The sequence below is a fragment of the Synchiropus splendidus genome, chromosome 11 (assembly GCF_027744825.2).
Source record: "Synchiropus splendidus isolate RoL2022-P1 chromosome 11, RoL_Sspl_1.0, whole genome shotgun sequence".
Classification (NCBI taxonomy): Eukaryota; Metazoa; Chordata; class Actinopteri; order Syngnathiformes; family Callionymidae; genus Synchiropus; species Synchiropus splendidus.
This window is the reverse complement of record NC_071344.1, coordinates 7,195,021-7,208,302: the sequence shown is the minus strand read 5'-3', so window position 1 is coordinate 7,208,302 and position 13,282 is coordinate 7,195,021. Positions and strand designations below refer to the sequence as shown.

General features: G+C 43.5%; 1 protein-coding gene across 11 annotated transcripts in view; it reads right to left on the bottom strand.

Moving 5' to 3' along the window:
- Positions 1–436: 436 nt before the first annotated feature.
- The window catches only part of atp11c (ATPase phospholipid transporting 11C), a 41,187-nt gene continuing 28,341 nt past the window's right edge, over positions 437–13,282 (bottom strand). For 3 of the 11 annotated variants that reach the window (XR_008416036.1, XR_008416035.1, XR_008416039.1), the window contains exons 9-30: positions 13,017–13,081; positions 12,851–12,932; positions 12,641–12,791; positions 12,010–12,207; positions 11,656–11,823; positions 11,140–11,345; positions 10,765–10,836; positions 10,620–10,693; positions 10,154–10,257; positions 9,907–10,088; positions 8,579–8,845; positions 8,337–8,511; positions 8,160–8,262; positions 7,950–8,095; positions 7,564–7,623; positions 7,206–7,333; positions 6,968–7,103; positions 6,825–6,890; positions 6,561–6,664; positions 6,309–6,465; positions 3,128–4,761; positions 437–2,970 (exon numbers count right to left, since the gene is read on the bottom strand). Coding sequence is in view for 6 of the 11 variants with exons in the window: in XM_053878521.1 (XP_053734496.1) it covers positions 4,660–4,761; positions 6,309–6,465; positions 6,561–6,664; positions 6,825–6,890; positions 6,968–7,103; positions 7,206–7,333; positions 7,564–7,623; positions 7,950–8,095; positions 8,160–8,262; positions 8,337–8,511; positions 8,579–8,845; positions 9,907–10,088; positions 10,154–10,257; positions 10,620–10,693; positions 10,765–10,836; positions 11,140–11,345; positions 11,656–11,823; positions 12,010–12,207; positions 12,641–12,791; positions 12,851–12,932; positions 13,017–13,081 (2,746 nt within the window). In the remaining 5 variants the exon portion in view is untranslated. Of the gene's footprint in view, positions 2,971–3,127; positions 6,153–6,308; positions 6,466–6,560; positions 6,665–6,824; positions 6,891–6,967; positions 7,104–7,205; positions 7,334–7,563; positions 7,624–7,949; positions 8,096–8,159; positions 8,263–8,336; positions 8,512–8,578; positions 8,846–9,906; positions 10,089–10,153; positions 10,258–10,619; positions 10,694–10,764; positions 10,837–11,139; positions 11,346–11,655; positions 11,824–12,009; positions 12,208–12,640; positions 12,792–12,850; positions 12,933–13,016; positions 13,082–13,282 lie in introns of those variants that run through there. The other 8 variants (XM_053878524.1, XM_053878521.1, XM_053878522.1 and 5 more) reach the window with 8 other exon arrangements.

Sequence of the window (13,282 nt, the reverse complement as noted above, 5' to 3'; positions counted from 1 at the left end):
ATTCCACTGTTGCCTCTTTATTTCTATGTCCCCTAGGGGGGGAAAGTTGTGACAGGTGTGCAGGGGGAAAAAAAAAATTCAACTGGAAACATTACAATTCACGAAGGGAACCTTGACTAAGAAACAAGTCAGCTGTATAAGCAAGTGGCTGGTTGTATTAGGATTGTCTGCGGGAAGGTTAGCTTTTTTGTTTGTTTGTGAGCTGTATACATTTTTAGTCCATGTCAAAGAAAAAAAGGGAACAAGGTTCAGTTCCATTTACCACATTCTAAGGTGGCTTGAGTAACATGTCATTCATCAATCACCTGTGCTGGCATGTTTAATGGAGATATATTAAACACCAGTTACATAGATCAAACACATGCAGGGCAATAATATCAATCTCACAGGTGGGGGTTAGTGAGTGGCCTGGTGGAGGTAAGCGCTCTCCCAGTGCCTTTCTAGCTCTGTCATGTGTTGGCGTCTTTGTTTTTACAGTAATTGTGTTACAGGTTTCTGGCTTTAATTCCAAATACAATCTTGTATTAACTATCCAACATCTTGTCCACACACAAACATTACTTCAGTGTGTCAGTCAGAAATTCCACAATTAGCTTCATCATTAATATTTGTGTGGTTAGAACACACAAGATGAGTTCTAGCCCTCCTTATCACTTCATGAATAAACATACTCAAGATTTTTTTTCACTAATCCCAAATGAACCTCCCTGTAAGGATGACTACAAAACATGTGAATTTTGGGTCGATGCGTGGGTGTGGGAAGATGTTTTTTTTTTTTTTTTTAATAACTATGGGACACAGTCATTCAGATAAGACGCAAAGTCATTTACCTTTGAAACATTCGGCTTTATTACAGAAAATCTTGAGAACTTAAATAGAATCATTTCAAACAGATACATTCAGCTGGAGGTTTGAAGCTGGAGACCTTACAAGTTAGTGGTTGGGAGGTGCGGGGTTGCAGCGAGGTTCAGGCCACCTTAAGATGTTGCCGAAGAAGGTCTCCGCCGTCGCACTGATTTTTTTTATAGCATTTTCAAGTTTTTATAGAAAAGTGGATGGAAAATATTTGGATTAAAAATACAATCCATTCTCAATAATTTCCGTTTTGACAGGCGATACACTTTGATAAGAGGACATCTGATGTCCCCCCAAAGGTTTTCAATCCGTCGGAAAAGCAGGCAGCCCCGCCTCTCACAGTGCAGTCTGGATGGTGGCCGTAGAGAGGAACGAAAGGTGAGAGCCAGTGCTGTTATTTGGGTTCAGAGTGGTGAGTAATTTCACTGGAAAAAACTGCTGATGGAATGAAACAATATGACGACCATGTTGCTTCACTGTGATCTCAGAAGGAGGAGAGTAAAGTAGCTACTCTCGCTTCTCCTGAGCTTAATATTTCAGTTTTAAACCGATAAATTACTCACCAGTCGGCCCTTTCTTATCGGCACAGATGTGTGGCTGCACTGCTCAGTCGCTAACTGTACTTGCATCTCCACTTGACATTAAAGAAATGATTTGAAAGGCTTTCAACAGACGATAAGGAGTGATGTGGTGGGGGGCTGCCTCCCTCGGACACAGATCGATCGGCACAGACTGTCACCAAGCACGCCCACCTCACAATAATAAAAGATATGTGTAACAAAATATAAAACATTTGTGAGTTAAAGGATCTGGTAGAATAAATACGTCAAACAACAGCGTCATATAACAGAGGGTGAAAGGTCTGCTGCATGGTTTAGCTGGAATGTATGAAGCTCGACAGAACGAGGCCAGGCGAAGCATTAAAACTGCTCCTGGTGATTGGGAGTTCCAAATGTGCAGCGGTGAGGACACACTGGTGTGGTGACTTTTCGTCTTTACATGGAGAGGTTTCAAGTAATCCTGGTTGTTATCTCGCAGGCTTTTCTGGCACAAACCACTTCACAGACGCAAACAAACCAACATCAGGTCACACTTCAGTGGACGGCATCACTCACTTCTTTTTGGCTTCAAGCAGATTCTGACATAAATCTCTTAAAGTATTTACAGTGCGACAATATATTAATTTCTAATCATCTTTTTTTTTTTTAAATTATCGCTGGGTTTCCACAGTTTAGGTCACACTTTGTCCTGAATGTCCATCTGCTGAACAAACCTTTTTTGGAGGGTGAAACACCATACATGTTGATAAAGAACACACATATATTATTTTTTTTTTTTACAATGAAGATTTTTTTGGGGGGGAGCAGTTGGTGGAGCAGTTGGTGAAGCAGTCTTGACAGTCGTACTTTTGACAGTCGTACTGAAAAGTGTCAAGTGAGCTTTAAAGCCCATCAAGGCTGACTAGAATTTCTGAAGTAGGTCTTCTGAAACATCAGAAATACCACAGTCCAGGAATGCTTTCTTAAGTTGAGCACTTCTTGAGCAATCAGATAAAAATCCAGACTTTATCATCTCAATTTCAAAGTGGGTCTGAAACCTTTGGCGAAGAGGGTTGAAGCTAAAGCATAACATGGCAAACGGAACTCTTTAAATGTAACGTCGTGTGACCGTAATAGAGGACAGTTCATGAGTGGAGTGGTCATTTTTTGCAACCGTCTCTCATGCAGTGCTAGTCATTCTTGGGAGTAAAAATAGCAACTGCTTGTTAAAACACAGCAGCTGACGGAGGGTTGAGACAAGGCAGCCGTGTACGCATTCTTTCGTAACTAGAAGTATTTTATAAAAAATAAAAAAGGGAGGAAGAACGCATGCCTGGCATTGAAGTGGATATAAAAATATTGCAGGGCACAGCTCTGCAGACATGCGCACGGGCAGGGAAGGACGGAGTGGTTCATCCCATCCGCCGCTCGCATTTTCAACTTTTGCTCCTAGTTTTGGACCTGACCTGATGGCGGGGGTGAAGGGGAGAACCTGAATGAAACGTCCAACGTTGTTGGGAGATCCTCAGCTGCGCTCCAGGAGATGCTTGTAAGAGAGCGGGGTCACGGTGGCGATCTGCAAGAGCACCACAGATTAGACCCTCCACACACACAGGTCAAACTGTCACCCACATTCAAGAGACGTTTTGATCAGGGAAATAGAGACCAGACTGACATGTGCCCGCCACCACAGAAGAGAGAGACATTAGTGGTAAACACGAGCACAGGTTTACCTGGAGGTTTGGATGATCTCACAATCCGAAAACTAGTGAAGAGTAGAAGAAATGTTATGGGTCTGAAATCAACCGGGGACCTCAACTTCCCTCATATCTGCACTTGTATTCGTTGGGAACCTCAAGATCTTTCATTCCAGGAGGTTGAAGTTTAACTTAACACAACTTCCTTTTTTCTCCTGTGATGCCAATTTTACAGTAATGTAGTGATGAGCTGCCAACACAACAGTGCAGATATAATCATGAAGGTTCCCCTTGGTGACAAAACCTGATAAACCCTGAACCAAAATTAGTAACACTTCAACAAGGAGCGTTAGAGCAAAAACAAAAATGCTAGTGCATAAACCAGTAGTTTGCAGAGAAGGATGAGCCCATCAAACAAAAGATGAACCGCAGATTTGCACACAATAGTGAAAACTTTGATGTTTAACTGTATTTATAACACTGACGAGAGCGACAGGCCACTTACCGTGCCTGTTGCCCTAAGTAGCTGGGACATTATCGAGTCACACGCCACAGGAAACTGACGAGTGAATCAGCACCAAGTAAACTGAACATGAGAGAAACTTCTCTGGGTTCTCCCCAGTGCTCAAGCAGCACAGGGCCCGCCCACACGGAGACCTCAGTTGTGAAAAAATTACATTTAAAAATACGTATAAAAAAAACCCCACTGATTTAGCAAAAATAGTCCAGTTTTCAATTTTAGCTATTTGTAATGCAATTGTATTTGTTTAAAAAAATGACTTTTTTACAACTTCAAAGCATTTTTATTTGTGTTTTGAATCTAGAATTAATATATATTTAGACAAGATTGGACATGAATATATTCTTTTACCATATTTATACAGTTTATATAACACTAGAAATAAAAAATATTCATAATTTAAGAGTAGTTTAGTTTAAATTTAGATTAGATGGCCTTTATTATGCATAGAAATATGGTCAGATTTGAGGGAATATTATGGCTGATGCACAGTATTTACCATTACTAGTACTAGTTTACTTATCATCAGCACAAACAGACAGAAATGGTTCCCTCTTCTTTATGTTGTAGTGCTTAACCTGTCACATACTGACTGTAGTTAGTTCATCATTCCACCCATATGAAATAAACAAAACCACAAACAGAACGACTGCAAACAGCAAATGAGTCCACAGATGCTGCAGAAATAACAATCACAGATCATCACTATGGTTTCTGAAAGTTGGACGAGTCAAACGTCCAGCGTGACACTCTGGCACAGATGTGGAAGCTCATGCAGAGGGCGATGGCACAGGCGTCGATGGGAGGCTGAGAGGAGCACGTGTGGGGTTTGTGACTGCCTCTTGATAGTCTCACTGATCAATGAGCATCCCTTCAGCCAGCCAAGCTCCGCCAGCATGACACAGAAACACACACACACAGAGGGACTTCTGGGAAACGGTCTGGAAGCCTTCATACTCCCGGGTGTTAGGCTCAGATCTGCGGGGGTTGTTTAGGGAACCAGGCTTTGATTGGCTTAGTTGGCCCAGAGGGGGGGGCTAGTACCTGTTTAAATGACAGTATTGGACGCATCTGAAAAGGTTCTTGTGAGCAGGGGCCTGGCTGAAGATCTGGGTGACTGCTGGCCCCCAGCACTGTGAACCAGCTTCTTCTGGAAGGGTGAGGCAAGAAACACCACAGGCATGACTGCACTGACAAACACACACACACACACACTGTCAAACCCTTCACAGCCAGTTGATCTGAACACGCGCGTCAAGACTTCCACCAGACGATGGAGGATTTGAACAGAGGTACCAACAAAGCCGAGGGACCTTGACACATGTGGCATTCGAAGGAAAATGGACAGTGAAGATTATGTAGAACAGTCTTAGGCACAGTGGTACACACGCTAAACCAGAACTTCACTTAGCTTTTGATGAGAAGAACAAAGCTAAAATATCTTTGCATACAAACAAACAGCTCGGTGACATGTTGGTTCGCAAATCATGTGTTTGTAAACAAAATGACGCCAAAACTGACTCCCATATTTGAATGAAAATCTCAAGGCTGGAGGCGTTCTGTAGCTTAGTCTGGATTTACAAACACGCTAGAGTTTCCCCATTGATTTTCAATAGGCTTTCATGTGACTATAGTGACAAAATCAGGATTTATCAGCGTTTGGAAGGTTTTTTCCAAGGATTTCTTCTTCATGCCTCTAGTGTGTCTTAAAGGAACTACATAGCGCTACTGCCATCTGCTGTTTGGTTGTGCTCATTACACTTGTGACATTCAGATTATGATGCATAGGAATGAAATATGTGTAGGCCGATGATATTAAACAACGATAGTAAAAATAAATAAGTGTAGATGCAACTGCTTTTCTAATGTTATGATGTTGTTCTTCAGACTGTTAAATGAAATCATGTTTACCCACCATCGACAAGACACTGAACAATGGTGACTCAACTTGGGTGAAACATGTAAACAGAGAACTGCCTAAACAGTTTATCTTCAGCCAAAGAATAAACAGTACACACTCTAAACACTCTAAACCAGAGGACGAGGCGCATGACTGCGAGGAGCCAGCCAATTTTCCAGGATGAGGCTGCAGATTTCATGCAAGTTCAGGAGTAAAGAACTCAATATGGGACTGGTCATGCGTGAGGCAGCAGGCATTTCAGCAGAACAGGGAACTTGTGGGGGGGAAAAAGTGATGGATACAATCTGACAGACAAGGATGGAAGAATTATAGCTGCACTTGGGAAGTGGAAACCAAACCCTGCTTCACTGCAGTAGCAGGGGAGACCTCAGTTTGAAAATCCCATCATTATTAGAAGATAAAATCATTAAACAGTAACAGCTTCATACCACCATCCCTTTGATACGATGAGGGGAAGACACAGGGCAGTGCAGAAATGAGCACGACTCAGACGAACTGTGGCAGCATAGTGCAGAATAGAAAAAGAGACCTCAGTCACTCCACGAGAAGCTGTGAGTGCTAGCGGTCTGTGACAACATGAAGATGGTGGAAGTCCCAGAGGAAGGAAGGCGACGTTTCATCTTTGGATCCCGAGATAGGCGGAGCAAAAAAAGACATTGAGAGAATAAAAAAGAGAAAAGTTCAAAGTGGCTATCTGTGAACGATCGAAAACGGACACCAAAACACTCGCAACATTATTATAGTTTGGAAAGAAAGGCAGTCAAGGAGGCTTGTACCTGTCGAGTGCGTGGGCCACTGGGCTTGCGGAACACCACGAGCAGAATCTCTGGCAGTAGGCTGAGCAGGACGAGCAGGACGATGACCAGCCAGGCTGACACTGAACTCAACATGTTGGCAAACACAAAGTACAGACGCTGCTGTTCCAGGAACGGCCTGCGGGAGCGGGGGGAGAACAGATGGAGTTACACTTATTGGAGCCCAAACATAGGAAGAAAAAAAAAAGTCAGTGGCTGCTGTTGTGAACTGACCAAATAATTCCACCCCAGAAGAAGCTGAAGAACACATAGAAGGCAAGCGAGCCCCAGATGACAAAGTGGTTGATCCACGTCCAGTGTCGAGTGTCCAAAGCAAGCTGGAAGAGAAGACAACAGCAATGACACAAGTGATAACTATAATGTTTTATTCCAAGTCATTTGAGCACTGGACAAAACTCAACAACATTATTAAGACATATATTTGTACAAGAAAATCTGAAGAGGAGAGGAAGATGACAAAGAAAATAAGACACATACCTTCAGTGTGACTGTGATGACAAGCACGGTGAAGACAATTGTTCCGTACGACCAATTCCCAAACACCTGGATGTGAATGAAGCACAATTTAGAGCCTCCTTTTAAGAACAGTGGACAAGAATTTGTGAGTGTGGACAGCACACCTGGCCATTATCCTGCAGTGCCGGGTTACTGAACAGTAATCGCACACCGAAGAAGAACAGCAAGCCGTGGAAGATTCCCAGCAGGGTCCAATAGAGGAACGGTCGCCATCGCAACATGTTATTTTTGGCAATGTTTCTGACATATGGCAGAAAAGAGGTGGTTGAAAGATCAAACACTGACCATAAAGGTAATTAAAAAAAAAAAGTTGAAGAAAAAAATGGAGTTCAGCTTTTTCACCTGTAGAAGGCAGCATTGTCCAACAAAGCCTCGATGCAGATGTGCTGTTCAAAGAGGCTATAAGCCAGGATGGGCATAGAGGTGAAGCAGATGTTGTACATCGTCAGATAGGCGGCGTCATACAGGGGCTGGGAACGTGGGGAAGAGGGAAGGTAAAGGTTGGATGCAGGCAACCAGGGGTTAATACCATGGAGTGGACAAAACCCATATACATCTGTTCTTAAAATCTCTATTATTCTTTTACACCATTTTAAAATGTAAACCGATCTCAGCTCTGACATCTGAGGGCAGCAAAGGGACAATCTGAGGGTGAAAATTCAGGAAAAAGGGATCCATATATACACACAGCATCACTCACCTGCTGGGAGTAGCCACAAAAGAACTGGTACAAAAACTGAGGTAAGATGAAGCAGAGGTTCTGTGGAGAGAGCGGAGGTGTGTCAAGTCAATAACCCTCCTATAATTCAGCTTGCACTCATTTTAGTACAACAAACTGAGGAAGAAATTAAAGAAGCTATAGTCAATCCATAGATTTATTGCAAGGGGAATGCTTTATGAGGTGTACAAGTGTATAGCTTAAAAAATAATTAAACTCCTGGCCAAAGGGGTTAAAAAGAGGAAGCAACATGGAGCCTGAATACCTTACAAAGTTGCTTTAAAATGGCTCAATGTAAACATGAATAAGAACTGGCTAGTAAGGCGAGTTCCTGGAGGCTTGAACATGAAGTTGACACCTCTGCCTACCTTGTAAAAGAAATATTGCACCAGGTGAGCGATGCGGACGTAGTAGAGGTGCCCATGAGCCAGCAAAAGCTTTTTAAGGTGCTTTAATTTGGGGATGGCGTAATCACTGTTGCGGACTGCCTGCCGCCCCTCTTTGCCCTTGATCCCTGGAAAGCAGAGGTCGCTCAGCACAGTAACCTACTAACCACTAAACTATAGTTTATGTCATACCAATTCCAACATGAGCTTCCAGAATCATGCTCACGTCATTTGCCCCATCACCAATGGAGAGAGTGATCGGGTTTCCTTTGGAGTTCTTCACCATTTTTACAATCTAAACCAGAAATTTGAGGAGGTGAGTGAGGTTCTGAAAAAGAGAGCTGTCCAAGTGTGTTCAGAAGCAGCGACCTGAGCCTTCTGAAGAGGAGCCATCCGACAGCAGAGGACCGCGGTGCAGTTCTGACAGATCTGCAGGAAGAGTGTCTTGTAGAGACTGGAGCTGGACTCGGAGGCATTGAGCACCATTGACAGAGTGGCACCGTCGATTATAAAACCGTAGTCCTGACTGGCAGAAGACCAGCTCCTTGGGGGGAAAAAAACAAACATCTCCACATGATCATACTCAAAAGCATCATCACATTTAAACAAACCTGGTGACTGCAGCCTTATAGGGCGGGGCATCCTGCACTGCTTTCTTGTGGTACTCGAGCAAAAGCTCGTGCAGTCGCTCTTCACGCCTCTTCCCTCCATCTTCAAGAGTTCTTACAGTCAACTCTAACAACTCTGTGCTCCTCTGAAACAGCCTACACGCGTAACACGTTGACTTTGCTGTCTCCATCTTGTCCCCTGTCAGGACCCAGACCTTAATGCCAGCCCCCTGAAGAGCCTCCATGGTCTCAGCCGCCTCCTCTTGAAGTCTGAGATAGGAAACAAAAAAGGTTTTATAAATGAATGCTGTTCGCGTTTAGAACACTAGGTGGCACTGTGAACTCAGCGATAACACAAACCAGATTATGCTTAGATTATTGTAGTACGCTTTAACTTCTCGCAAATCATATCTTTCATAAAAACACAAATGCAGGAATGTCTTGCTCTCCCCTGAAATGTTTTGTTAATTTTAAAAATTAATTATTGCGACAGCCATTTATCGTTAGTATGCATGTCTTTGCACCATCACAGCAATAACATCCGCTTTGTAATTCTACAGCACTCGAAAGATAAGAAGAAAAAAAAAAACATGGCTAAAATAATTCTAGCAAGAGGCAGCCTTCAAACACTTCACAAGGGCTTTCAGCTATAAAACATTCCAGGAAGTGCTACATGCCAGCTGCAGGGAGTTTATGGTTGACACAAGTCACTTATTAGCATTCACGAGACACAACGGTTCCGTGATAAAGACTGACCTGAACGGAGGCGGGATTATAAAAACTTTCACTTAGGTTCCTCTTTTAGACATTAATATCAGGTATTGTAAACTTTAGGATACAACCCCACAAACGGCCGGATGTGAAAAGCCATTTTAAAAGCCTGATGTTGCAGGTTTATAACTCCGGCAGCACACATTGTCTGCTCACTTTGGAGGGAGGCTCAGGTCACAGATTCCTGCTGTGACCTACCAGCATGAAGTTCAAAACCAGGTGTTGGTGAACCTGGATGTTTCATGACGTTCCTGTGATCGAGCTCACAAACTATCAGGGCGGTAATTGGAGTTTGATGACAAACCAGGCGTGTTTACAAAAGAATTAATTGTTCCAAGCGTGATCATGGTGTTATACTAAAATATATCGGGAGAGGGCGACATTTGCTACGATTTAATTCTGCCTTGCAGTTAAACACAACCACGCAATCCCATTACGAAGTAGAAGGAGGGACACACATTTATTTCCTGAGATTTCAGTTGAATGTCCCAAACCTTAAGAAACAGTCTTATTTTGAAAGGCTTTCATTTGGCTACTTGTGCTGTGATGTTCGCACCCACCGATCTTCCACAGCAGTAGCTCCGATGAGACTCATTCCCGTCTCCACCTGGTTGTACACCGCCATGAGCTTCTCCTCTCTCTCGTGCAGAGCCAGCCTTGCTTCCCTCAATCCAGCATCTACTTGGAGATACTCCTCTTTGTTCAGCAGCTTGAACGCCACACACAGGGTTCTGTAGCCCTCCTGAAGTGCAAATGTTTATCAGAAACCTGATGAGCAGCAACAACACTAGTTCATCTGCATCTCACTGTAGCATTCCGCTCCACATGCAAACGTATTCTTTCCACTTCTTCTTGTTTAACTCGAGGAAAGATGGACGAGTCTGCTCCTTTACAGAAAAGGATTGTATCACCTGGAACACAAACAAAGAAGAAAGAAAAAAGTACATTTTTAGGCCCATTCATTTTACGATGATATACCAGGCCACTACAGATTTGTAGCGTAAAAAGTTTAGAATTTTATTAAATGGCACTTATTCGTTTAAGAGTGAGGAGTCCCAGAAACTCTTGACCCACATGCCACAGCTACACCAGTGATTCGTGTTTGGGCAGTCCTGCTACAGACTACAGGAGGCTACAGTGATGAATTTTATGAGCACAACACTACGGTTCCCTTCTTTCAGATGGCATTTGAATAATCTATAGGATAGACCTTCGAGAAATTTGATTTTGAAATGCGTATGCTATATCCCTAAATGATAAATTCTCATCTCACCTGATTTTGATCGTACAATCACACTCATTCTTCTTCTGACGGGGTCGAAGTTTAAAACGTGAAGCAGGTCATACCTTTTAAGAGACATACAAACAAGAAAGTAAGGTTGGAGCCACACAAAACAAAGCTTTATTTATATACCTACATTTCAATGTCCTTGTTCCGGTTCATCACTTTCATGGTTTTGCTTTCAAGACCCAGAAATGTGAAGCCATACCTGCAGGACAGGGACATCCATCACATTACTTTGGCTTTAGAGAGAACACTTGAGCGCTTCATTAAGCAAGTTGAATGGCAGTTTCTAACAGTATGACAACTGGCACGGAGCAGAAGAACTGACTCTCCTGACTGGACTACTACTATGTTTTGTATCCTCAAGAGTCTGAGAGAACTGAGGACAATAAAACCTGCTCCAATAGATGCTTGCACAAAAGAGGGAGGTTATGTATGCAAATGTTTTGTCGATGACACACTGAAAGACTATCAGTGAAGGTATTAAAAATAGGACGGACTCACTGACCTCATGGCACCCTTCACTAAAGCAACCTCATCAGGCGACGAGGCGATAAAGCCTCTGTCCTCTCGGCTCGGATGCAGCGTCTCCCCGTCCACCCCCAAACCGTCGATCTGGTCCGAGAACCCATCGTTTTGGTCCTGCTCCGTCGGCTCCTTCACCTGGACCGTGTGACACAGACAGAGCGCGCGCAGAAACAGCTCCTCCCGCTCCTGATAACACAACACAGAAGAGTCCAGAGAAACTGTTGTAAAGCCATTCTCTTTCATCGATAAGGCTAATAAACAGAAGCTGCCGCTGAGATAACACACTAGTTTTATGGTCATTAGTCCTAATCAGCCTTTTATCAACGTTGAAGTGCAGGAGTCTTATCACCTCAAGAGCTCACAGCTGCTCGATGTGGAGTGCATACGTTCACATTGCTAAGATACCGTGTGTGTAAATCCGCGAAGGGTTTCTTCCGCAAGTGCGAGAGAGGCCCATATGCTCCGGCCACAACAGATGAAAGGTCGCCACGCCTACCCTGCCAGCCTTCTGCTGCTTGCTCATGGGTCCGTCCGTGACACAAAAGCCATCCATCTCAGTGCTGGAGTCCTTGTGCTTGTACTGGAACCCATCGATGCAGCACTCGATGAACTCCATGTTATTCTGAGTGAGGGTACCTGTTTTATCTGTGAACACGTATTCCACCTGCAATAGTTTATTAGACAGGTTTTATTCAGTTAACTAGAAAAAAAATAAAAATAATCAGATCTACAGCATCATGAGGACAAATTTTAACTTTCAGAAACTCAACATATTTGTGAACATCATAATGCAAATTAGGATTTACAAAAGGATTGAAAGTTTGGAATACATATTGTCGACTCTTCTGACCTGCCCCAGTTCCTCATTTAGATCTGAGGTGTTGACCAGTGCTCCCTCCTGGATCTCCGGGTCAAAGAAATCCTTGTCCCAGGTGATGAAAAACGATCCCAAAAACTTCTGCATCTCAACCGTCACGTACATGGACACCGGGATGATGAAGTTGAAGAGCACCATGAAGGACAAGAAGTCGGTGAACATCTTAAGGTACTGTATGGAGGAAGATAGTTTTATTTACTTTTGGAAAAAGGATATTGATACTCATGTCTAGCAGCTCATGGTCAGTCAGATGTCAACTCAACCTGCCTGCTGCCAGGACATGGGCCTCCAAGCACTGTCTCCAAAACACTTCTCCTGAGACGTGCCCATCCTGCACTGTTGACCACCATCCTGTACAACATGGCAATAACCTACAATTTTCCTCACCTGTCCTGTCTTCAGGTAGAGTTAACCCCTACCCACATGACACACACAGACTCCCCAAAAGTGCACTGTAGAGGCCCAGAACAAGCTTGCTCCCCATAACTTAACAGTAGCACACTTGTCATGATGGATGAGGACCATGCAGAATACTTCTTTCATTTATAATTTTTCTCATGTTGTCCGGGACAAAAGCCACACCTCTCCTACAACATCCACTCACCAGATTGGTGTCTCTCTCCCGCTGTGTTTTCTCATTGTACCACGGCTCGTCTTGTCCAGGCTTGCTTTGCCACACATATTTGAGGGTCGTGCAGACAAGGGCCTTGCTCACCAGTATACAAAGGTAAACCAAAAGGAAGGCATTGATGGACCTAAGAAATATGCAGCGTTTAAATTTCTTCAAAAAGCTTTTTTTTTCCTCAACACTTACTTTTCCACAGCAGAGCGTTTCTGCGACTTGCCCTGATAGTTGAGAGCCATTTTCGTCTCCATGCCAGTGTAAACTGCGACACCTAAAGATAGGACCGTAGCAACACAATCTATATTAACATACAGAGATGCATTCATGGAGAAATATAAATAAGAGGGACAGAAACCAGATATCTTCAGAGTGTTCTTCAAAGTGGCTCCTTTCAGCAGCAGATTCTCCGGGCCCAAAGACCTGCTCAATGACATCAGATTAAACAGGTCAGACACACTTCATTTCACTTGAAATAGAAGCCACGCAGCCAAATTGGCATTCGCTCAGAAGTAGGCAGGGCTGCTTCCCAGAATGACTGCGGCCTCAATGTTGTTTAGAAGGACATTGGCATTTGTTTACAGGACCCAAGCAGTCAATGATAATTGCCTTTGGGACTTCTTA